This window comes from Vicia villosa, linkage group LG2 (assembly GCF_029867415.1).
Source record: "Vicia villosa cultivar HV-30 ecotype Madison, WI linkage group LG2, Vvil1.0, whole genome shotgun sequence".
Classification (NCBI taxonomy): Eukaryota; Viridiplantae; Streptophyta; class Magnoliopsida; order Fabales; family Fabaceae; genus Vicia; species Vicia villosa.
The window spans coordinates 124,748,944-124,776,020 of record NC_081181.1 but is presented as its reverse complement, the minus strand read 5'-3'; the positions used below and the strand labels follow the sequence as shown (position 1 = coordinate 124,776,020).

At 36.8% G+C, this 27,077-nt stretch overlaps 1 protein-coding gene across 1 annotated transcript; it reads left to right on the top strand.

Annotated features, from left to right (window-relative positions):
- The first annotated feature begins 7,960 nt into the window (after nt 1-7,960).
- Nucleotides 7,961-10,815, top strand: LOC131646735 (thiol-disulfide oxidoreductase LTO1). Its single transcript, XM_058916703.1, has 6 exons — nt 7,961-8,350; nt 8,495-8,754; nt 8,852-8,964; nt 9,775-9,922; nt 10,274-10,411; nt 10,515-10,815. Exons 1-6 carry the CDS (start codon nt 8,014-8,016, stop codon nt 10,587-10,589), a joined length of 1,071 nt encoding a protein of 356 aa, XP_058772686.1. The 5' UTR covers nt 7,961-8,013; the 3' UTR covers nt 10,590-10,815.
- The last annotated feature ends 16,262 nt before the right edge of the window (nt 10,816-27,077 follow it).

Sequence of the window (27,077 nt, the reverse complement as noted above, 5' to 3'; positions counted from 1 at the left end):
TGTTTGTGCTAACAAGTATAGTAACAACCATATTTATACAAGTTTTAGATTAATATGTACCTTAAAAACTCAATCATGTCTCAAAGAGTATTTCGAAGATGAACTTCCAAATACACCCTCTTTCGTTTTAATAAAATTAGGGTGCGTCCAAAAACGTATATCCGAACAATCCCACACTATCATTTTTTTTTTAATAATTGGGGTGATTTCGGAAATATATTTCCGAATAAACCCTTATTAGCCTTTTTATTTTAAAATTGGGGTGCGTCCGAGAATGTATTTTTGGATTCACCCTTAACTAATCAGACAAGACTTGCTATAGAAACATAATATGTTATGAAGAAAAATGTAGGAAACTAAAATATACATTAAAATGTATCAAAATGTCTCAAGTTTGCATTGTTAATATCAATCCAACATTACATGCAAAACACGTGTCATCGCCTAAATACATTGTTAGATAAAATTAAAAATGAATCAAAACATGTGTCACAGTCTAAATTGATATGTATGGGTGATTCCGCCTTTGAATTTTGTTTCTTTGATTCTCTTTCAATCTCCCTCAACTTGATATATTCTTGCATCCTATCCAAAAAATGATCCGGCCATATTTTAGCTTCTTTTGTTGAATGAGTTGCTCACTCAGGTGATGTCAGTGGTATATGACATTTCAGTTTCAAATAAACTTGAACAAAATACAATGATTTAGAAAGCCACTTAATACACATAATTCGATCAGTTGGATTTTGAGGTGTGGTAGACCAAAATGGGGAAAATATTCCCGAGATACCGTATCTCATCAGATCAATATACACCCTATTATATGTACTGCCATAAGATGACCTATCTTAGGGAATCACATGCATTTTTCTTTTGATGTCGGGCCATTAACCCAAGGAATGCAAGATTCATGAATTGCAATGAAATGTTATTTTTCCTCGTATAATGTTGTGTATGATTTCTTATGCGCATTTAACTCTTTGATAAGTTCTTGACGGACAAGTGTATGATTCTCGTCTCTTTTACCGAGAAAAGCAAAAATAGCTTGATAACCGCAATTATCATCACCCTCAACATTAACAATTCGTTCAATATATTTATGTATAAAAACTCTTCGATGTATTTGAATTTTAGTAAAGGTGATGTAGAGGATGGTTTGCTAATGCGAGCACATTTGAAAACACTTGTTTGATATTTTGATTTTGAAGAATAAAGAAAGTGTGTCAACATGTTCAAAATAGGAACGAGACCGCATCGTTGAGTTATCACTCGATTTTGGTTTGATCTTCTTAGGAGCACCCTTTGTTTTTATCGGTTGCGACAGTGGTTTCAAAACTATGGTTTTTGGATAAGCAATTTTCCTTAATTTCTCTTTGATGTAGAGTTTCATTTTGTCATCAACTTTCAAAAATCTCTCTGAAATCACTTCCCATTCTGTCAAGATAGATATATTCGATTTACTATCTTTCATCACTCTATCATCATTAAAGTGGAGCCTTTTCCAATGGGTCTAAACCTCATATTTTCGTATTGGGCTATCAAGTTTAACCTTCTTTGAAAGTAAACAACCACATGGAAGACCATGTGTCTACTTAATTGTAAAACTTAACTTTGAGCTATATGAACCTATTTTTGTAGCTCGTTTGATTTCGAGAAAAATAAAGATCACTCCCGCTCGAGATATATTGCCCACCAACTACGAATAGAGATTGTTATCCCTGAATCTGTGTTCCAACACTGTAATGTTGCGACCAAATGCTGTTTGTATTTTATTATGCTGATTTTGAATCATTTCGTTCACAGAGTCCCAATCTCTACATAAATCACTTTTTACTATTTTTAAATCAAATCTTCAATGTAACATGGGCAAATTCAACTCAATTAGTTGTTATATTTCTAAAGTGTCTATTCTGATCGGTCCAAGCACAAACAATCTCCGGGATATTTTAAGAAATCTGGATATTTTTCACACACCTTCCTAAAAACTATAACATAATCGACATATAAATCTTTTGTAGAAGAAATTATTATAACATTCTAAGCATCCATTATTCTTTCTAGTATCACAATGGTTTTTACCATTTTTCTATCTTCACCATTTATTTGTTCGGTCCTTACCATAGGCTTAAGTCTACTTCTCACATTCTCTGTGATGTGATACCTTTAAAGTAATGCATATGATGAAGGAAACATTATTGCAATTTGCAACCGAATTCATCAATGCAATATTGCGATCAGTGATAATGATCTTTTGTGTGTTTTCTTTGTCCTTCAACATTGTCCCACATATTTTTAAAGCCCAAGTAATGTTGTCCTTTTTTTCGCTTTCCAGAAATGCAAATCCTACGTAAAAGGTCTTTTTCGTAGAAGTAACACCAATAATTTCCAATAGTGGAAGCTCTAAGTTGTTGGTCTTATATGTTTAATCAATAATGAGTACAATGGAAAATGTATTGTACAACTTTATGTAATCCAGATGAGTCTAAAATATATCTCAAAAAAAATTCTCCATCCTTGCACACTCGGTACCTAGATACATAATCATTATCATCCAGAAGGTTTAACAATGGTTGCATTCCAGTTATATCCTCTCTTATTGCCTTGTTATTTCGGGCACAAATACTTGTTTGATATTTGAGATACTTTGAGGTCTATTCCATTTCAAAGTGGCAATTATGTTTTTCGGCTGCACATCTTCAATGTCATGTCATAAATGATTTCCTTCTTTTTGACCATTAGGCAACACGCGATAGAATGACCGACTAACTTGCAACATATGTCTTAATTATTTGTACCACAAATCACATTAAAAATCCATTTATTATTTTTCAAAAGGTATCCACACAACTTAAAAGGACAATCACGTTTTCTCGAATTGGTGTCATCTCATTCAACTCCCATATAAGAATTGTATACTTTCCACTTCTTTCACATCTTTGAGTCACAAATGCAAGTCTTTTATGTGAACTATTATCTAACCTTCCGATTATAACGTCGAGCCCTAATTCGGTAGCCTCTGTGGGGATTCATGGGAGTATATGATCACGAACAACCCTTTGTTCATTTGTAAATTGGTTGTCGACATCGACCTTAATTAGGTAATAAGGAAAAAAAATACATGTACATTACCTTAAATTACAGTTTCTTTTGCTTATTTTGATGTGAAAAAACAAACAAATGATGTTTTGAAGTAGAAAAGTTGATTGAATGTGGAAGGAGGTTTTGATAGGGTTTGAACAAAAATGGTGTTTTTGATCGTCAGTGAAGCAAAGATGTAAGGCGGTGTTTTATTAAATTTCTCGCTTGACCGTTCTGAAAATGTATTTATGAAATTATCACTGACATGCAAAGGTGATATTTTTTCAAATTTTCGCTTAACAAATTCGAAAGTGAATTTCTGAATTTTTCACTAAATTGTTAAATGAATAAAATCATTGAAAGGGTGTGCCCGAAGATGCACATTCGGACTAGTTTTTTTTTGGAAAAAAATAGAGGTGTGTCTCATTCAAGACGTATTTTAGTGTGATATGAATGCATACGGAAATACTTTTCCAGATTCATAAGGATATTTTTTAGATTTTCATAGAGTGATTCTCCACAACTTAGGGTGGAAAAGCAATCCCCTAAAATTTGGAAATTTCTCATTGCACCCTTGTACCATGGGGCACACCTTTGAAAATCCCAAAAATATCCTTGGGTGAATTCAAAGATGTATCTCCGAATGCACCAAATACCATTTTCTGCCTAAATTTAGTTCGGAGGTACATCTTCGAATAAACCAAAGGTAAATCTGTAGATACATATCTGAAGTCACATTTCTTCCTAAGTAAATCAGACATCCACCACATTTCTTAATAAAATAGTTCAGAGATGTGTCTGCGAACTAGGTGTTTGAAGATACATTTCAGAATTCTTGCCTGCATGTTTCATTTGCAGAGATGGTATAACCAGATTGTAGTTTTTTCAATCCAACATAATTTTAAATTTATTAATATTTGTTGTTATTTGTTTCAAAGATAAATAAAAATGAATATTATAGAACTGAGTAATGCATTAATTATTTCGAAATATTATAATAGTACAAAAAGTATTCTCGAAGTTGATGAAAAATATATAAAATACAAGCAAAAACATAGTCTACTGAGTATGCCTAATCCTAACACCCCAACTCCTCTTCTACCTACGGTAACCCAAGGCATTCTGTGCCTCGGTAAGAATGGAACGTGCTAGGGAAACCACTTTATCGCCACCTCTCTCAAACAGTCCAGATTCGATGCCCTCTCTTGTCATCCGTATAATGTTTAGACAGATCAACAAGACATAAATGGCATGATCATCCATGAGATTCTCATTCTCCATGATCTCCTCTTGAGTATGCCTAGGTGGACGTCCAAGAGCGTCTGGTGTCATGTAAGGGTGTGACACTTTATAGAACAAAGTCATGTAACCCTCCACATAAGACCATTGTTCAATGGATTCGTGAATCTGATACTCATCGGTACCAAATGAATCTCAAAATCCGCCAGAATGTCATACAACTGTCTGTGGAAAATGCTCACAGGAACAGCCTAGAGGGGGGACCTTAAAATGATTTCCACATACCCAAACTGACGCATGCACCGTTCTGGAAAATACATTCACATGATATTAGTCCCACATGCCAGCCATCTAGAGTATAATAAAATGTCGAATGGAATAGTGTCCCGGTGAGTAGTGTATGACATCCAGACGATGTCATCATGCTGAGTCCAGTCAATATACACACAGAACAACACAACATCATCATTCCCTCTGCGCGGGGTGTACAAGCAAGCACGTTGGTAATCCTCAGTATATGTCACATCCAAACTCGTGAATGTGCTGATATTGGAAAAAGATCCATCCTTGAAAATGAATAAGAAAAAATATTAGTAACAAGTGTAAAAAATAGTTGTTAACTTAATAGTGAGATTTGGAAATTATCGTAAGTAGAGTGCATGAGCCTGTCATTTGCTTTATCATTCAATAAGATCCTTCGCTCAACTTGGAGTACAGGTATACCAAGCATGTGCCCCCTAGTTCCACTCGTGAATGGACTCCAAGTCGATTAAATACTTGAGGTAAGCCACATCCACATAAGTTGCACTTTTGTCCATAAACATAGACGTGCCAACCAAGAATAAGAAAAAGCACCTCAGTGCAAACTCCCTGTGGTAGCCAGTCCAAATATTATCAGCGTCCGGGCTTTCAGCTATCTCTAAGTTATCGTTATACAACTTTGCCAACCAATAAAACCCGACATGTGCACCCCTTGTATTCTTACACTGCTAAAAGGCTTCCTCGAGGTCTACTCCTAAATAAACCACTATCATTTCCATTTTCCACTACATCAACTCTGGTAATCATAGAATGATCAAGCAACCTTCTCCTGATGAGAATGTGTAGGAGAGGAGATTTCGCTATGCCATCTCTCAGCAAATGCAGCACACATGCCATGGTTGATGGTGTTGTATCCGAAAGCACAAAGACCTGCAAGACCAAAGTTCCGAAGTACACTTTGGAACCACTCATCTTGTGGCTGAAAAATACTATGAATCTTTCTGGCATGGTTCACAGATTTCACACACTCATGTTCCTATTGAAAATAAAATATAGGGAAAATATCCTTTTGCGTCCCTTATCTTTGACTCGGGGTCCAGTTTGGTCCCTTAATTTTTAAAAAGACCATTTTGATTCCTTAACTTTTCAAAACGTATCACATTAGTCCTTTCAGTCTAAATAACAGTAACAACGTCAAATTTTGCTGACTTGGCAATGACGTGTAATAATAAGCTTTTGTGACCGATTTAATGACGAAAAATTTGGTCAGTGATAAATGTCTGAGTTTTTGTTATCATTGATTCATCATTCATAAACTCATAGTTACATATTTTGGATCTCATGAATCGCATCTTCAAGAATCTTCCACGTTTTGTCTGCATATTTCGGATCCATAACCACCCTATGCTTAAACGCCTCTATCTGAAAATTCCTCTTCTTCTGGTTACTTTTTCTTTAACTTCTCTTTAGTTTCCTAATTTTATGATTCAACAAACCATAATCATTGATAATGAATTATGTGAAAAGCTTTTTGGATCTGGGTATGTGAAAAGCATTTTGGATTTGGGTTTGTGTTCTCTCCCTGTTATACAAATGCAGTAACTTTCACATATTTGATTTGGTTGGAAGTGTAATCGAGTTTCACATATATGAAGTTGTAATTTTAAGGAAAGAAGGAAAGTTGCAATTTTAAGGTTGTTGTTTATGGGTTTTTTAGGATTCTAGTTGCCCATTAATTACGAACTTGTGTGAGTCATTTACGGTTTTGGGGAGAAAGAATTCCAAGGCTTCACTGTTTATGGAGAAAGAAGGAGAATAATGTGGGAATAAGATGGACAATCATTATTAAAACCCAGAAAAAGTTTAGTGAGAGATTTTTGCATCGCTAAATCCCTTAAAAAATTAATTTAACCCACATGTCATCCACGTCAGTGCCACGTGTCCTTATGGATTGACTTTGACTAACAAAATGGACGGAAAGGACTAACGTGAAACGTTTTAAAAAGTTAAGGGATTAAAATAGTCTTTTTAAAAGTTAAGGGACCAAACTGGACCCCGAGTCAAAGATAAGGGACGAAAAAGGGTATTTTGCCTAAAATATAGCATTCTCAATCCAGTTGAATTTGGTTAAAATATAAAAAATAGAATCGTTAAAAATATACCTTATCCGTCCCAGATATGCGGAGCCACATAATCTCCAAAGTATATCAGTAATGAAGTGTCTGTGAGCCCTCTTGGAAACGGGTTTGCAAGTGGGGCCTCCTCATAAATGGGACCTGCTATGCACTGGGGGGGGCTGATGTGCAACTAGGGCATCCTCATCATGGTGTGAACAACTCTGGGATCTCGGCTTACATGATAGTGGACTCCTAGAGGTCGACTCCTCCCTGTCGTGAGGCATAAGGACGACTCTAACCTGCTCATGCAGAAGAGCCCTCTCGCGACGAGTAGGTGCAGTTAGTGTTTCACGGTCGTGTCTCATCCTGTCAACGTGGATAGGGTTTCCAACCATTTTCCTTGAAAAAATCATATGAAAAGAGATTAGTGATTAGGAAGGAAAAAGTTCGAAGATGCTTCTCTAAACACCAAAAATAACACACTTCGGAGATACATCTCCGAAAAAACTCAATTTTTGAGCTTCCATGGTAGAAACATTTATGCCATTGCCCTAGCCATTCAAAAGTAATCCAAATTCACCCAAATCTTAGAAACAGATCCTACACATAATATATTTCAAAGTTCAAATGCTAATGTTATCTAATGCATTAAAACTAACTTATTTGAGCTAATACATCAATCAAAACTCAAAATAAGCTAAATGAGAAATTTACTCAAAAATGTGTTGATGAGAGTGTAAAGTGTTGAATGCAGTAGTTAGAGGGAGTTGAGAATGGCAAGATACAAGCAAATGATCCGATGTTGCTTCCAAACTTGTCTTTGAGTTAAAACTGAAAATGGATAGAGGGAGGGAGAGAGAAAGTTTTTTTCCTAAAAAATGAAGAAGGAGAAGAGGGAGAGTTTGACGCAAACTTTAGATATGTTCACTTAGTTTAGACATGCATCTCCGAAATAATTTTTGAATTAAAAAAAAAGTTAATTCGAAGATGTATCTCCAAATATACCATACAGTTCCCTTCGTAAATACATCTATAAATTTACCTTTACCTAAATGAAGAATTGGTGCGTCCGAAAATATATCTTCGAAAACAAAAGACATTTAAAAAATTTTGTATAGGATTAAAAAAAAGTGTAAGGGTGCAATGAAAAATTGCCTTTGTAAATAAAATTCACACAACACTTCCATCCAGTTCCAATGGGCTTAGATGTTGGGATGTTGGGCTTTAAGTAAAGTCCACTCACACAAAATTGCCCATTCAAACTAGCCAGTAGCGACGAAATGCCAAAGAAAGTAGCCATAGCTTTCTGTAATTCTCAATGGCTACCTTCACCGTCGCAACACTATCACCGTCGTCTTCTCGTTTATTCGCTCCGGTTCGTTACAACCGTTATCCCAACCAACTCAGGCCGAACCTCCTCTACAAGAACTGGCACCTTCCGAGACTTCCGCCTCTAAAATGTTCCCCTTCATCTTCGGAACCAGAAACCTCCGCAACTGACTGGACCTACAAGCTGATCTCAGGAATCGCCGGAATTGGATTTCTCGAAACCTCCTATCTCGCTTACCTTAAGCTCACCGATTCCGATGTCTTTTGCCCCGTCGGCGGTGACACCTGCTCCAACATACTCAATAGTGATTACGCCGTTGTTTTTGGTATCGTCTCTTTCCCTAACTAACCAATTTGTTATTCAACTTCTATGCTATGCATTATGCTTTATGCTTAAGTTTTTGCTAATATGAATTGCATAGATGGTGTTTGAAACATTGTGTGAATGAGAGTGGTTTTGCATTTTTTAGGTGTACCTCTTCCTTTGATTGGAATGGTTGCGTATAGTTTTGTAGCTGCTCTTAGTCTTCAGTTAGCTACAAAGGAGAATTTACCTTTTGGGATTAACAAATCCAGTGCTCAATTAGTGTTGCTTGGAAGCACAACCTCAATGGCAACTGCTAGTGCATATTTTTTGTACATTCTAACCACGGCGTTCTCTGGATCATCTTGTTCATATTGTCTGCTTTCGGTCCTCTTGTCATTCTCCTTATTCTTTATAACACTCAAGGTTTGTAGTGTTAAAGCCTTTATTGTCTTTTTTTATTTTGTATTTCATGTTTGTGTTGCTCTGCCTTATTGATACCTTTTTGAAATTTCTGTTATAGGACATTGGATTGCAAGAGAAGTTTAAACAACTGGGTTTGCAGTTGTTTATTGCTAGCTTGGTGATTCTCACGCTGAACACCTCCTATAGCAGTGCGAAATCTGATGCCTCAAGGTGAATATTATTGTATAGCACCCCTATAATGTTCAGTCACTGCAATTTGTTGTCTGTATTCTATTGACGCTATTTCACAAGGTTGAGCCAGTTTTATGTGAAAAAGTAGTCTCTAATTGTCTTTTTGAACTGTGTTTTGGTTTGATGCCTATTTTGAAGTTGGGATAGTTTGTTCAACTTATCCATCCACTAAATGCCCCTTGTCAATGTTTCCCTTATTCAGTATATATATTCTCTTTCATGAAATTTTACATCAGGCTTTTACCTCAATGTTTCCTTTACTCGGGTATCGGTATATATTCTATTTTTCTTGGCTGCTTTCAGTTTCATTTATGAGGACATTTGGTAGAATGTATATAATCTAGTGTGGAACATTTTGCACAGCCTTCATAATGTTCTGTGCTTTGTAACTAATTTGGGGTAGTGGTACATATGCATAGCAATTGGAAGTAGCAACCCTCAAGTAGTTGTTATATTGTAATTAATTTGTAATAGTGTTGTCAAATATCACTAATGACACGCCATAGCTGATTGCAGTCGTGGATTTTTTACCATCCTCTTACCAATTTATGAAAGATAGAGACTCCATGGTATTTTATGGCAGAAATGACGGCTTAAAATGATGGATTTCTGGCTTTTTGTCCTTTAGAATTTTGACTTGGTGGTTACCCTTAGAATTTTCATCCTTGCCATACGAAACACATTAGCTTTGGTTTCTCCCACTCCTGCGGGAGATGGAATCGAGGTGAATGGTTATGCTTGTGAGATGCAATTTAAAATTCACTAATTGTTTGTTGTTTAATTTAACAGCGGGGCTAAAGTTGAGCTGCCATATTTCGCAACAGAGGTTACAGCTCCATCAAGCCCCTTTGCATTATCTCTAGCAAAGTATTTGCACTCCATAGGAGCTAAAATGTATGGAGCTTTCTGGTGTTCACATTGTCTGGAACAAAAAGAGGTACGTGATGATTACATATAATTCCTTTTGAAATTTCTAGCTATACTAAATTGAACAACAATCATTAATGTCAATGTCTTTCATTTGTTTTTGATTGAATTGCCATAATTTTAATGAGATGCAAATGACTTGTGTAAAATCAAATTACTATTCAAAATCCAACTTTGGCAGTTTTACTTTTAATAAAGGAATATTATTATAGCATATCCTTTGTTTTGTTTATTTTCAACCAATTTTTCTATTTTTGAATATGCCTAAGACGATCACAGTTCACAACCCTTGCTTGCTAAGTTGCTACCCTTGTCTAACATTTCTTCAAGCACAATTATTCACTTTAACTTCTTGATACAGATGTTTGGAGGTGAGGCAGCCAAGCAATTGGATTATGTGGAATGTTTTCCTGATGGATATCGAACAGGAACTAAAATGATCGATGCATGCATAGATGCCAAAATAGAAGGTTTCCCTACATGGATTATTAATGGCCAGGTAAAGAATGCCTTATGCTGTAATTATAATCTATAACTTTGATCCTCTGCTAATGCTATGCTCAAATTTGTTTCGACTTCACTACATCTTGAATTTCCTGCAGGTTCTGAGCGGTGAAGTAGAATTATCAGAGCTGGCACAATTGTCTGGTTATAGTGAATCTGATCAACCTAGTTAATAATTTTGACTGAAAGTAGTAGCAAAGATAGCTTTGTAGAAGCATGTTTACATTGTACAGCATGTAGACGACTTGTTTGTCCTTTTTATACATACTCATGCACGTATATATATAAAAAAAAATTTCACTATACATCATGGCTCTGGATACAGATGTTATGCCATGATTCAATCATGGGCATGTATATTAATTGAATTAGAGTATCAATATGACATGATTCAATCCAGGGTATGTATACTAATTGAATTAGAGTATCAGTATGACATGATTCTCTTGGGGATTTAGGGATTTAAGAATGGTTTTTCAAAACTTAAATATTTTTAGTGGAAGAATTTTGATAAATGGATATTGATTAAATCATTAACCACAAATAAAACTTCAAATTAGAATTTCAAGAATACTTTCTGAAGCGTGCTTTAATTTTGTGCACGAACGTAAAAATTATCAATGTAAATCCTCACGAAGTGGAATACGGTGATAGCCTAATTTTGTGCACGAACGTAAAAATTATCAATGTAAATCCTTACGAAGTGGAATACAGCCGTTTTTTGAAAAAATATGACATACTGTGCACAATTTTTAGGGAAACGAATTTTTCTATTTATAAAGAGAGATATTAAAACTTTAATACTTATATTTATATTTAATTTAATCAAACTCTTTTATTTAAATAAAATAAAATATTAATTAAATTAAATCATGATTAACTTAATTAATTTTTAGTTCTCATTTAATTAATTAAATCATATTCAATGAAATAAAGTATATTTCTGCTAATGTATTAAATAATATAATTAATATTTAATTAAATTAAATTTTATTTAACTTAATCATTTGTTCAATTATCACTATTTCATTTCATGCGAGTGATCACGTGTGTTCTTGTAACGTTGCCAATAATATTAAATCACTTATTAAATATTATAAACAGTTATTACTATCTAACAAACATCATTGCTATAAATTCCAAGAAGCTATCCATGGTTCCTTAATTTATAATCTTGATCATGTCGTCTTTGAGAGTGATTCACAACGAGTGGTGCAGGCTATAAATTCCAATGTTATTGGAATATCTGATTTTCATCTCATTATTCGTTCTATTCAGCTTTTATTACATAATTTTCCAAACTTTGAGGTAAAGTTTGTTAAGCGTCAAGCGAATATGGCTGCTCATTGTCTAGCAAAGGCGGCCAATTCCTGGTCTCGACGTAGTTACGTTAATTGTATACCTCCTTGTATTGAATCCATTTTATTGAATGAAAGAAGTTAATTTTGCTTTGGTAAAAAAAAACAAACATCATTGCTACTTAAATAATGAGAAAGTTAATGTCATGTGATTTGGCAAAACATTTTTATGATAACATTCAAGTGTATAATTACTCTTGAAAATTTCTTTAGCCACCTTCCTATGGGGTTACCCCCAGCGAAAATTCCAAAATACCTCTGTTTCGGAAATGAACTTCCGAAGCGTTTTTTTTTTAAAAAAATTTCCACAATTCGGAAGTGCATCTCCGAAAACACCTCATGGGGGGTGTCTTCGGAGATGAACTTCCGAAAACACCTCATGGGGGTGAATTCGGAAATGAACTTCCGAACTATGCCGAAACTGTGTTTTTTTTTTTATGTTTTTTCTTAACAGTCTCGCATTTTAATTAAACGCAAACGCCAAATAAAATAAGCAACAGATAAACTGAAAATACTAATATGATAAATCCAATCCAAATAATATATACAAACCGAAAATAATAATAACACTGTGCGAAAGATACAATCTGTAATCAAAAAATAAATAAACCCGACCACTACTGGGTGTGCCTAACCCTCTCACCCTGGGCCCTCCTCTGCCGCCTGTACCCCGCTGCACGGCCCGCATCAGTGACGATCATCTCCATCACAGCGACTGCCTCTGGACCGCCCTGATCAACGATACCTCGATCCAACGCGTCCCGCCCAAGCATCTCTATCCGCTGGCAGATCGGCATGAGATCAATGGCGTGGTCATCCTCGACCTGCTGGTTCTCCAGGATCTCCTCGTGTGCTGGCCTAGGAGCGCCGGGAACGTCGGGTCTCAGCAGAGGATGGGACACCCGGTAGAACCATGTGACGTACCCCTCCTCACTGTGCCAGTCCTGTGTGACCCGAACCGACGCATGCACCGCTCAGGGAGATACCGGACCATGATGCCGGTCCCGCATGCCAGCCAGCCTGAATATAGAGCAATGCCGTCAAATGGGACAATCTGAGCGTAGTCGCTGAATGGCCTCCAGGTGACGTCGTTGTGCATCGTGCGGTCCAAGTACAAACGGTATGGTCCCACCGCATCGTTCCCCCTCTGGAGAGCGTATCTGGCGGCCCTGGGCATGGCGTCCACGTATGCAGGATCGATGTGAAAGCCGTGGATGCGGGAGAAGTATGAGATGATCCAGCTCTGAAACAGAAACACGATAATGTATTAAAAATAAATACGAAACATAAATAAATAAATAAATACGATAATGTATTAAAATAAAACGTACCGTAAGTAGTGTGCAGGATCCGACCAACTGCCTCGTCCTCCAGTTGGAGGCCTCATTCAGCTTCTGGTAGAGGTATGCTAGAGTAGCTGCCCCCCAGTTCCACTGGTGAACGGTATCCAGGTCCATGAAGTAGCAGAGGTAGGTCACGTCGACGTACCTGGCACTCTTGTCCACAAAGCATGCAGCGCCTACCACATGCATGTACCAGCACCGGAGAGCGCAGCCGCGGTGATACTGTGTGAATAGCTCGTCACCCTCACCCTCAGCCTCGGCAGCCGCATCCAGGTGGTGCTCAAAATAAGTGCTCAGTGTGGTGAACCGGACATGAGGCCCAGATGTCGTGGCGCACTCAAAGTGAGCAACCTCGTGCTCCATGCCCAAATAGAGCGTCATCCACTCAATGGCCTCGACCCTCTGGATCTTGGAGTGGGTGAGTAGCGGCCCCCTAATCGGCAGGTGGAGAAGACACTGCACGTCATGCAAGGTGATTGTCATCTCCCCAACCGGCAAGTGGAAAGAGGACGTCTCCTTGTGTCAGCGCTCCACAAATGCCCCCTACATGTCGGTGCTGATGGTGGTGTACCCCGTCATGTAGAGCCCTCTAAGCCCTGAACCTCGCACATGGTCGTTAAACCACTCAGCTGTTGGTTTAAACAGACTGAAAATCTTCCGGGCGTGGTTAACCATTTTCAACGGCTCTCGCTCCTGTTACAAAAAAAAAAACAAATAAGCAACATATATCAAATAAGCGACAAATAAACGGTTAAATTATAAAAAATGGTGACAATTAAACGGTTAAATTATAAAAAATACCTCTCCCTCCCAGATACTCCGAGCGACGTGATCGTGGTAGCTAATCAGCACGGAGGTGTCAAAGGGCCCTCCCGGATAGCCGTCCTCCTGCTCATCATCCTCTCCGGCTGGAGGGTCAACATCCGGTACCCCCTCCGGCTCGTGGTAAGTCACTGCCGCCACCTCCTCCTCCTCCTCCTCATCCTCTCGCTGGCGGGAAGAAGATGCCCGAGCCAGCCGACTCCTAGATCCTGAACCAGATGTACCCTCTCCCACGTCCACGGGAACTCGCACACGGCGTCCCCGGCCCTGCCCCCGTCCCTGGGTCGACGCCAGCTGCGCCGCCGCCCGCTCGCGTCTAGCCGACGCAGTCTAAGACTCTCTCCCCTGTCTGATGCGTGCTGGTTGGTTGCCTGACATGTTCCTGTAAACAATCGAAATCGATTAATATGCGAGACAAATGAAAAAACAAAAAAAAATGCACTTCTGATACAGTTCGGAAGTTCATTTTCGAAAACTGGGATGGAGGTGTTTTCGGAAATGAACTTCCGAAACACCCCTGCGATGGAGTTTTCTGCAACTTCCATGGCAGACCCCAAAACCAGACATAAAACCAATTCAAAATGCTTATAAACAACCTAAATACTACTAACAACCTACCCATATATCATTTATGCAATTGAAACCCTGAATAACATGCATTTGAATAATGAATCTAACAAATTCAAAACTTACAAATTGAGTGATTTGAGGGCTTTTGAATGTTGTATAGCAATGTGATTGGAGCCTTGATGCAGCCTTGGAAGTGTGTTTGCACAAATTTTCGCTTTTGCTTGTTTTTGATTTGAGTTAGGGTAAATGAATGGGGGAGGGGGAGTGTTTTGATAAATCTGCAGAACGCGCAGTATTTCGGAAGTGCACTTCCGAAATGCTGTTTTCGGAAATGAACTTCCGAAATAAGACAATTTTTTCAAAAAAAAAGGCGCTTTCGGAGATGCATCTCCGAAAACACCTTTTTCTTGCATTTCGGAAATGCATTTCCGAAGTTAGGGGTAGTTTGGGTTTTTCACCAGAGGTGACCAAGAAGACATGGGGGTTGATAAAGAAATTTTCAACTTACTCTTTTGCTCTTGTATCTTTCTATGATAACATAAAATGTGTCACTAATGCATTTTATTTGATATTATAATTCTTAATTTTCGAATATATTTGATAGCAATAAATAAGCACAATATCTTGTATTGATTTATTTGAGCACAATAATGCATTTTACAGTCATATTCAATCAACGGGATCATAGATATTACTCTTGTATATGTAGGAGGGAAAAATCGAGTTTAGGTCACTCATGTCCTCAGCGTGATTTATGGAGTATCTATCAACCATCTTTATGGTCGTCATGTTATGGACAACGTTTAAAAGGTACTAAAGTACTCGACTTCACATCTAATCTCCACAGTGGTTTCTGGTCGAAGGATGATATACATCATTATCGTTATGAGAACAATTTAGGACAATTATATAATACACTATGTAGCATTCTCATAGTTGGTCAATCTAGTATAAATATTACTTCTAATATTCATACGTATGTGAATACTTGATATTTCATATCCATTACCCTTGAGATATAACCACTAGTCTACTAACATAAAAGTCTTCATGCATTATTGTTGTCATATACGATAGTGAAACTTGATTATAGATACTTTAAGAACAACATATTGCAATAAAGTCTCATTTAATGTACCATCAAATGGACTAATTATTCTAAAGACTTTATTATGTCATAAACAACAACAACAATCAAGTCTTATCCCACTAAGTGGGATCGACTACATAGATAAACTTTCACCATAATATTCTATTTAGGACTATGCTTTTATCCAAATCTTTAATCTCAATATTTTGTTAGTAACTTCTCTTATAATCTTTCTAAGTCTTATTCGTCCTCTAGTTGTTTGACTTCTCTCCATCTAATCTACTATGAGTACTCTCCTTACCACATTATCTACTCTCCCAAGTGTTTGCAAAAACCAACTATTTATGGTGTGACAAAAACTACAATTACAGACAAAATACTTTATCTATCAGAAATATGAAAAACTCGCTGAGGTAGAATATTACACAAGAAACAAAATACAAAGACTAAAAAAAGATCAAGTGTGATACACTCGACTTCTTTATTCAAATGTGAGTTTTTAAATAAAGAGAACCATCTCTTTATATAAATGATATGATTCATCCAAAAAGTTCAATAAGGTTCAACCAAAAATCAACAGAATCCAATATTCAATAAATTAAATGTTTTTAATAAAATTAAATCCAAATAAATTTGTTTTCATTCAAATTTATGATAACATCTTTTGCAAACAGATATGGATTAAAAATCTTTTTCCAAACACAATCATTGCAAACTTCTAATTAAACTAAATTTGAAGCAAATCTTCTAAGAAAGTTTAAAACGATCACATAACCGATTGAGCAGCATGCTTCAGTGTCAATTAGAAACATAGCGTCTCACAACAAGTCAAGACATCTTGCTAAACAAGTTGCCTACAAAAGTTAATCAATCAATTGTAATAAAAGGGTTTCTAAGACTACTTTCAATGGAACTAATTTTGAATAAGAATAATTGTATATAAAATAATTTACAAAAAGATTCCTAAAAATATAATTGAATTATCTTAGATCAAACAATGTCAAACATGATACAACTTAAATAGTCATTATATTCTTTAGTAAGGTATTTACCATCACTACTCATTGGTATGATTTTAATACCTTTTTCATGTTGTAAATTTTAAAGAATTCTAACTCGTGTCATATACACAAATCCATAATTATTAAGTTCGTCGGTAATGTAAATGAAGTACGAGAAACACATATTTTTGCAAATGAGCTTATCGAGACTGTGGAACTCAAATCCACTACTTGATTTGGACATTAGTATAGAAAACATTATTTGGATAATTGGAAGCCCTATTACTAAAAAATGTGTTCATTATTTTGCTAATACCAAACTTATAGTTAATCTTTCTATTACTAAATGAAACTTAATAAGAATTATTTGATTTCTTGTGAAAAATTCATTTTTACTGCACAAATACACGTAGTCACTTAATAAGAATTATTTGATTTCTTGTGAAAAATTCATTTTTACCGCGCAAATACACAGTCGTTATTCAACAAAATTTAGTATATGATTTTAAAGTTAGGGAAAGTTTGATAATTCTATTCAAAATAAAACAATAAACAAATAAACTAATGCAAGTAAAATAGGACCCCCTCCCCCACCCCACCATACACTTGAACAATATGTTGTCCCTAATATAAATAAACAAAGAAAGGGAGGGAAAAAAAATCACAAAATCATGATTGTGGAGGGAAGTTCTCTTGTAAAACACTTGTCCTTGTGTGTGTTATTGGACCTCCTTCCATTATTTTCCTCCACTTCTGGCTTGTCTCATGTGCGGGTGCAGACTCGTGTACAAGAGGAGGCAGTTGAATAGGCTTATCTGCATACATCTCTTCATAAGCCGATGTTGAGGTGTACTACCAATTGATGGGGTTTAGGATTGATTTTCTTTGTGAGTTGGGTAAATGTATGTTATCTTCTTCTTGGATCAGTGGCATATAAAAATCGCTTGATTGGGAGACTATTTTCATAGTATTGCAAGCATTCTTGTCTAACCGAGCACTCCCAAGGATTTTGTTTAATTCTTCAATGGACATCTCATGACCCAACACTTTTGAACATAATTGAAGTAAGGATTTTTGATAAAAATAAGTTTTAGCCATTGCAGATTTGTACCCAAGCCAACTAGCAATTTTACCCGAAAAATATGCATAGGCAAATCCTCTATTTTGGGTGATATTTATATCACCAACTACTATTGTTGTGAAAAACGATGTCAAGAACAAAATATAATAGGGAATTAGGGAAGAAAAGAAGAACACAAAAATTGGTTATAACTGCTATTCTTTTACTTTCTCTTAGAAAACAAGATTATAAGTTTACAAGAATAACCAATAACCTCTCTCACCCTAAATTAGGATTTGATGTTTACAATGATGAGAGACTAGTATGTTATTTATAACAAAACCTAACATACTAACTAATGGGCTTTTTCCACAAGGTCCATTACACAAACCAACTTAATAAACAAGCTAACTTAACAAATTAGGATTTAAACACTAAACCTAATTTAACATGCTAACAACCCTAGCATCTTCGACACAAGCATGCGAACAACCTCCGACTTCATGCTTAATCTTATCGAACCAAGAAGCTACTCTTCGACCATACTAGAGTTCGATCCAATATCTCACAAATATCCACCTTGGACCTAACTCTACAACATCAAGGGAACAAACTAGCTTTCTTCATGCAGCTTTATCAACTGCATACAGTGGAAAAACTTGCAACTCGGCAATGTCTTTGTGATCATATCAGCAGCATTGTCCTTAGTCGAAACCTTCACCACTTGGACTTTTCCACGTTCGATTACTCCTCTGACAAAATGCAGCCTCACATCAATGTGCTTAGTTCGCTCATGATAGGCTAAATTCTTCGACAGGTGTATTGCACTTTGACTATCACATTTAACAGTGATACCTCGACCTTAAAGTTTCAGCTCCTTTGCAAACTTCAAGCCACAATGCTTCTTTCACAGCTTTAGTGAGGGCAATAAATTCTGCTTCAGTGGTTGATAGAGCAACAACCTTCTGAAGTGTTGCTTTCCAACTAATTGTTGTGTCAAACATAGTGAAAACATATCCAGAAATAGATTTTCTAGAATCCATACAACCTGCATAATCAGAGTCGGCATATCCTTCGATTGCTGCTTTACTATCTTCACCCAAGGCTCCACCATAAATTAGGACCCTGTTCAGAGACCCATTTATGTACCTTAAAATCCACTTCAGTGCTTGCCAGTGAGCCTTTCCAGGATTCGCCATGTATCTGCTTACAAGACTTACTGCATATGCTATATCGGGTCTAGTACAGACCATAGCATACATCAAAGAACCAACTATATTAGCATATGGGATGCTATTCATATAGGCTCTTTCAACATCAGTATTGGGACACTGATCAATACTCAGCTTGAATTGAGGGTTTGTCGGAGTCACAACTGGCTTCGAATTCGACATACCAAACCTTTCGAGAATCTTTCGTAGATATGCCTCTTGAGATAAGCATAACTTCGACTTCTTTCTATCTCTTCGAATGTCAATTCCAAGAATCCTGGAAGCGGCTCCCAGATCCTTCATATCGAACTCCTTATTGAGTTCAGCCTTCACCCTCATTACATCTTTGACATTGTTGCTTGATATGAGAATATCATCCACATAAAGCAACAAAATAACAAATGAATTACCAGGTCGAAATCTGAAGTAAACACAGTGGTCGAACTGACTTCTAATGAAACTTATGTGTGCCATGAACTTGTCGAATATCCTATTCCACTGTCGAGGAGATTGATTCAGCCCATATAAAGATCTCTTTAGTTTGCACACATAATCTTCCTTTCCCTTTTCGACATACCCTTCAGGTTGCCTCATCAAGATCGTTTCATCTAAATCACCATACAAGAACGCAGTCTATACATCCATCTGTTCTAGTTCAAGGTCAAACTGTGCCACCATGACAAGCAACATTCGAATGAACCTATGCTTCATAACAGGAGAAAACACATCATTGAAGTCGACACCTTCTTTCTGAGTGAAACCCCTTGCGACCAACCTTGCCTTGTATCTTTTCGACGTCACTCCTTCAATTCCTTCCTTAACTTTGAAAATCCATTTACAGCTGACTAACCTGGCTCCAGCAGGTTTCTTGATCAGTTCCCAGATGTGATTATCATGAAGAGATTTCATCACATCATCCATGGCCTTCAGCCATTCAGTGTTATTTCAACTCCTCATAACTTCCTTATAATCTCTAGGTTCATCATCAAGAACCTCACTGGCAGAGATTAATGCATAAGCTATAAGATCTGCATACCCAAGTCTCTGAGGTGGCTTGATGACTCTTCTTGACCTATCTCTCGACAATAGGTAGTCATCGACATTTTCCTCAACTTCCTCAGTATCTTCTACTTCTTCTTTGACTTCATCAGGGATATGCAATTCAGCATCAACTTGCTCCACCTCAACAGGAATCTCTACCTGTTCCAGCTCTTCTGCATTTCGGCCATCATCACCAGTTTTCTTGAAAGTCATCTTACCTTCATTGAAAACTACTTCTTGACTGGTGATACACCTCCTGTGACCTGACTCTAGGCACCATAGCCTATAAGCTTTGACTCCTTCAGGATATCCCATGAACATGCATTTCAGAGCTCTAGGTTCGACCTTTTCTTGCCTAATGTGAGCATAGGCTACGCAGCCAAATACTCTCAGTTTGTCGAGATCTGGTGGATGTCCCGACCAAACTTCTTCAGGTGTCTTCATATCTAACGTTGTCGAAGGACATCTGTTTATCAGATATGTTGCTGTCGAAACAGCCTCAGCCCAGAACACCTTCTTTAACCCCGAACTAGTCAACATGCATCTGACTCTCTCCAAAATAGTTCGATTAAACCTTTCAGCCAAACCATTTTGTTGTGGAGTACCTGCAGTAGTTCTATGCCTTGCAATACCAGAGGCCGCACAAAAAATGTCAAATGCCTCGTTGCAAAATTCAAGGCCATTGTCGGTTCTCAACCTCTTAACCTTCCTGTCAGTCTGATTTTCTACCAGAGTCTTCCAACTTTTGAAATTCTCAAAAGTTTCATCCTTAGTCTTCTGGATGAATACCCATAACTTCCTGAAATAATCATCAACTATGAATAGAAAATACCTCGCTCCTGAATGTGATGGACACCTTGCAGGCCCCCAAAGACCAACATGGATGTAATCAAGGGATCCGTGTGTTCTTTGTTTGCCTTTGTTGAACTTCACTCTGCAAGATTTTTCAAGTACACAGGGTTCACAAAATTTCAGCTTCTCGACTTTGTCTCCACCAAGCAGATTTTATTTCCCTAATTCGACCAAGCCCTTTTCACTGACATGGCCCAATCTCATGTGCCAGATTTCTGTCTTCGACAAAGATTTCGTTGATGCAACATTTGTCGAACCACTTACAACTTCAGCCTTAAGGGTATACAAGCCTTGTTTCTTCACGCCTCTCAAGACTTCCTTCGACCCCTTCATGACTCTTAGGACATGTTTCTCTCCATGGAAAAAATATCCTTTCTTGTCGAATCCACCAAGAGAAAGTAGATTTCTCTTCAAATCAGGAACATACCTGACTTCAGTCAACAACCTTATTGACTCATCATGGAGCTTGAATCTCACAGATCCAACACCTGCAATTTTGCAAACTTTATTGTTTCCCAGCAGTACTGATCCACCATCTTGATCTCATAATTCCTTGAACAAGTCTTTGTTTGGAGTCATGTGCCAAGTGCAACCTGAATCCATAATCCACTCCTTCCTAGAGTCGCTGCTCGAAACCACAAGGACAACAGATGATTCGAAATCATCTTGAACAATGGCTGCATTACCATTATCCTTACCTCCATGATCTTTCAGGTGTTCAGAACACACCTTTCTTGTGTGACCCTCCTTCTTACAATGATAGCATCGAATACCAGATGCTTCGCCACTATAAGACTTATGCTAACTTTTGCCTTTCTTCTTGTCGAACTTACCATCCTTTCGCAAGAATTTTCCTTTAACGGCCAAACCTTCACCAACAGTCGAAGGTTTTTGCTCCTTTCATTCGTTCAAGTCCTTAGAATACAAGGTTGATTGAACTTCTTCAAACGTCAGGGACTCCCTTCCATACAAGAGAGTTTCTTTGAAGTGAGCATGTGATCGAGGCAAAGAACACAATAGTAACAACGCTTGATCTTCATCATCGATCTTCACATTAATATTTTCAAGATCAAGAATCAGCTTGTTGAACATATCCAACTCCTCAGCTAACACTTTGTCTTCAATCATCTTGAATGAATACAAAGCTTGCTTCAGATAGAGTCGATTTACCAGCGATTTGGTCATATACAAACTTTCAAGTTTCACCCATAACCCTGATATCGTCGTCTCTTTTGATACCTGTCTAAGAACCTTATCACCAAGGCTCAACAAAATTGCCCTGTGTGCTTTCTCGATCATATTCGTCTTCTCCGCTGCCGTCAATTCTGCATTCATGACTGCCTCTCCCTTCAATGCTTCCAAGCAACCCTGATGAACCAGTAGGGCTTTCACCTTCAAGCGCCACAGGCCGAAATCATTCACTCCGGTGAACTTTTCAATCTCATACTTTGTTGAAGGCATCTGCTCCACGCTCAGTGCACCAATTTGTTGTGAAAAACGATGTCAAGAAAAAATATAATAGGAAATTAGGGAAGAAAAGAAGAACATAAAAATTGGTTATAACTGCTATTCTTTTACTTTCTCTTAGAAAACAAGATTACAAGTTTACAAGAATAACCAATAACTTCTCTCACCCTAAATTAGGATTTGCTGTTTACAATGATGAGAGACTAGTATGTTATTTATAATAAAACCTAACATACTAACTAATGGGCTTTTTCCACAAGGTCCATTACACAAGCCAACTTAATAAACAAGCTAACTTAACAAATTAGGGTTTAAACACTAAACCTAATCTAACATGCTAACAACCCTAGCATCTTCGACACAAGCATGTGAACAACCTTCGACTTCATGCTTAATCCTGTCGAACCAAGAAGCTACCCTTCGACCATACTAGAAGAGTTCGATCCAATATCTCACAACTATAAGTTTATAAATGGCATTGAAGTTAGAGACAGTCAAGCTATAATCATAATTAAACAACCTAAACGAGATAATTGCATATCAATTATCTACTACCCTCTAAAGTACTTAATTTTTGAAGATTTCTTCACCCACCTCCTAACCTTCTTGCCCACCCCTGGTGAATTTACCACAATACCCCTTGTTTCGGAAGTTCATTTCCGAAACTGTACTTTTTTTTCTTAAAAAAGGTGTTTTCGGAAATGTATCTCCGAAAACGTGTTTTTTTAATATAAAATATTGATTTCGGAGATGCATCTCCGAAATAAAGTTACTTTTCAGAAAATGTGGTGTTTCGGAAGTTCATCTCCGAACGCACCCCACTTGGAGAATTCAGAAATGAACCTTCGAAAATATGTCTGGACAGAATAAAATGAAAAACAACAACAATTCGCTTTATTTAATCGGGTGAAGATTACAACGATAATATTACATAAAATTAAAGTTACATATTGTTGAACACGGGTAGGTGGGGATGAGAGAGTGGTGGGGAGAAAAAAAGGCTTCCAAATTTCAAAATGTTTTTTTATTCTTTTAATAAAAATACGTACTACTGTAAGTAACAAATGACGGAGGAGGTGTAACCGGGGCCGGAACATATGACAGAGGAGGTGGATGTCCGGAGGAAGAAGAACCGGAGGTACGTCCACCGCGAGACAAATGAGCCAATCAATGTAAGCTATAGTTTATCATTATCATCAGGGGACGTCATTACAAAAAATTGGGAAAAAAATCTTATTATTTTTAATCTTGATTTTTTAGAAATGACGTCCCCAGATGATAATGATAAACTATAGCTTACATTGATTGACTCCTTTGTCTCGCGGTGGACGTACCTCCGGTTCTTCTTCCTCCGAACATCCACCTCCTCCGTCATATGTTCCGACCCCGGTTACCACTTCCAAAAACTAACATGATAAATCCAATACAAAAACATTGTGCGATACAATCCGAAATCAGAACAAAACAAAACACGTCAAACAAAACAAAAACATGTTATTCTGCCCGACGAGCGTTACAAAATACACATCAAACAAAATAAAAACACGTTATTCTTCCCGACGAGCGAACTCCTCCGAATGAAGATAATTATACCAATCCTCATCCCACTCAGTATCAGAACCATCAGCGTTGATCACGCCTGAAGGCTGAGCCTGCACGTCCGAGCCATGGACCCCCAGGGGACGAGAAGCAGAACCAGTCAAAAGCTTCTTCTTCTCCTTCACCTCCTTCACCTCCTTCACCTCTTTCACCTCCTTCTTTGAAGAACCCTTTCTTCCCTTAGCGCCCTCTTTAGAAGACGCAGTCCTGCGTGCTGGTTGGTTGCCTGACATGTTCCTGTAAACAATTGAAAACGATTAATATGCATAGACAAAATAAAAAACAAAAAAATTTGAACTTCTGATACATTTCGGAAGTTCATTTCCGAAAACTAGGATGGAGGTGTTTTCGGAAATGAACTTCCGAAACACCCCTGCGATGGAGTTTTCTGCAACTTCCATGACAGACCCCTAAATCAAACTTCAAACCAAATCAAAATGCTTCTAAACAACCTAAATACTACTAACAACCTAACCATATATCATTTATGCAATTAAAACCCCAAATAACATGCATTTCAATAATAGATCTAAAAATTTCAAAACTTACAAAGTGTTAGGATTGAGGATTGAGGGCTTTTGAATGTTGTTTAGCAGTGTGATTGGAGCCTTGATGCAGCTTTGGAATTCTGTTTGCACAAATTTTCGCCTTTGTCACTTTTTGTTTTAATTTAGGGTAAATGATTGGGGGAGGGGGAGTGTTTTGATAAATCTGCAGAAATCGCAGTATTTCGGAAATGAACTTCCGAAATAAGTCAATTTTTTCAAAAAAAAGACGCTTTCGGAAATGAACTTCCGAAGTAGGGGTATTTTGGAATTTTCGCTGGGGGTGACCTCCATAGGGAGGTGGCCAAAGAAATTTTCTAATTTTTTTAAGGTAAGCAGTACATAGGTTGGGCTCTAGACATGAAATATCTTAAGCCTACTTAGTCAAACATCCAAACAATGTCATAAGTTATTCCTAAGGTTTCTATAGTGTGCTGGTGCACATATCTTGTAGGAGTAATCTTCCTATGAATGAGGATGTAATATCGTTCTTGTTGAACGACAAAGAAAAACTCTATTCCATAGACATTTGTTGTGCTTTCGATGCTTCTTTTTCTTCTCACTCTAGATGCAGCTTGAGTTAGTGTTTTTCCTTTTTAGACTTTTTTTGGGTGCAATAACTTGATAGGTTGGGATTTTAAGATGGAAAGTGTGGGGTAAGAAAATTGTTGACATTTTTTTACAGAAGTTGGTTTGGGAAGTTGAAAGGTAGAAGTTGGTTTGGGAAGTTGAAAAGTTGGTGATTTTAGTAATGAATGGTAAAAAAAAATGTTGAATTATGATAGTTGTTGAAGATGAAGAAAAATTGTTGTTTTCTTTGGGTGTGAGATTTATGAAAGATGAGAGGTTTTGGATTTAGAGAGAGAATGAAAGGTGAAAAATAGGGACCAATACTCATGCAGGCACCACATGCTCCACGCCTCATGATTAACAAGTTCTAGCTGTTTTATTTCCATAATATATCAAACATACAATTAGCAACCAATATCATGAATAGAATAAGGGTAATACTAACATGTGCTCTAAGGGCATATGTTAAGAAACCTACAAATAGAAACTTTGTATTGAAAAAATAAATTAATTAATTAATTTTAAATATTTAATAAAAGCAGTGCTCAATTTCTAAGAAAAATATTTCTACATTTAGTTCTTAACATGTGCCCTTAGGGCACACATTAGCATTACCCATAGAATAAATAGGTCTTACGTAACAGTCAAGCACTTTGTAACATCACCAAACATTGTAACATCACCAAACATTGAGATTTAACAACAAACTAAAGAGCAAGATGGAATATATTTGGATTCTAATGGAGGTGGCAAATGTAGGAATTGCTAATAGTAACACTGGCTGACTTTTTAAATTGGAAAGCAGTGCCATTATTGAATTGGATTAAGAATTGCTTAGCATATGATTGCTCTTTTCTGTTTTGCTAATGAAAATAACTATTGTTACAGTGTTTCAAATCATGATCTCCCCAAGGTGATTTAGATCAGTTTGCATTGTCTTGACAGAAAAGAGCAGCAAGTGTGTTTGGACAAACAACTTAATCAAGTGCAATTGAATGAGCACTTAAGTATAAGCTAGTGTCATAAGCTGCTGCAAGCCGTTTTGATGATAAGTTATCTCAAAGAGATTATTGAAATAAGCTGTAAAAATAAATAAATATGTCACAAAAATATTTCCACATGCTTACTCAAAGACTTACTCGAATGCTAATGCTAGAAGATATAAGTTCATATAAGATGTAAAAAATGTATTTGAAACGCTACCTTTGTCTTCTATTCTTTTATTTGGAGCATTCTATAATAGTGTGCAGTATGTGATGAGAAGTCCCGCATCGGAATTGTTAGAGTGAATAGTATGGAACATGAGGTATAAAATAGAAATGTGTGGTACTCTGCAACATACTTACCTGGATGGGGTCAATGTATGATCAATAAGGTCCAGGTAGAATTGAATGCAATATATTGAACCAAACAACCCCTCATTCAGTCCAACACAACACATGAGTAAAAGGTAAATTGTAAGTTTCCTGGAAGGGCTCCCTTAGGGGTAAAGTCCTACAATTTTAGTCTAAACTTTTTATATTGAAAAATTGGAATTCTGTTATGAATATTTATGTTAGTGGATGTCCATCCATCTCCATGTTCTTCATCTTCCTATTCCATACTTAATATGTGTGATTTTCTATCTCCTTTGAGTCCTATAAATAGAGACTCATATTACAATGTAAAGCACACTTGAAATAAGATAAGATAATATTGCTCTCTTTCTTCTCTACCTCTCTTTGATCTCTCTATTGTTTTAGTTAATTTCATAACACGTTATCAGCACGAAACTCTACCGTGTGAGCGATTTTATGATCAATTTGCATAATCATGTTTCTTCTCTTTCGAGTAAGTTTTTAAGATTTTTCTTCATCTTATAGATTAAATTTTAGCATGCTATTCTATTATTTTTTTGTATAAGATTTCATTGGAAATTTTGTTTAATTAACACAATTATATATTTTAAAGTTGTCTATCATCGATAAGTTCTTGAAGCATCCCTGAAGGATTACTTAAAGAATGATTGTTCAATTTTTAAGAAAACAACAATTGTAATTTTCATGCATTCCTGAAGAATTGCATGAATAACGTGCATCCCAGAAGGATTATAAATATTATTATTTTTATTAGTAAACGATTTGTGATTGAGT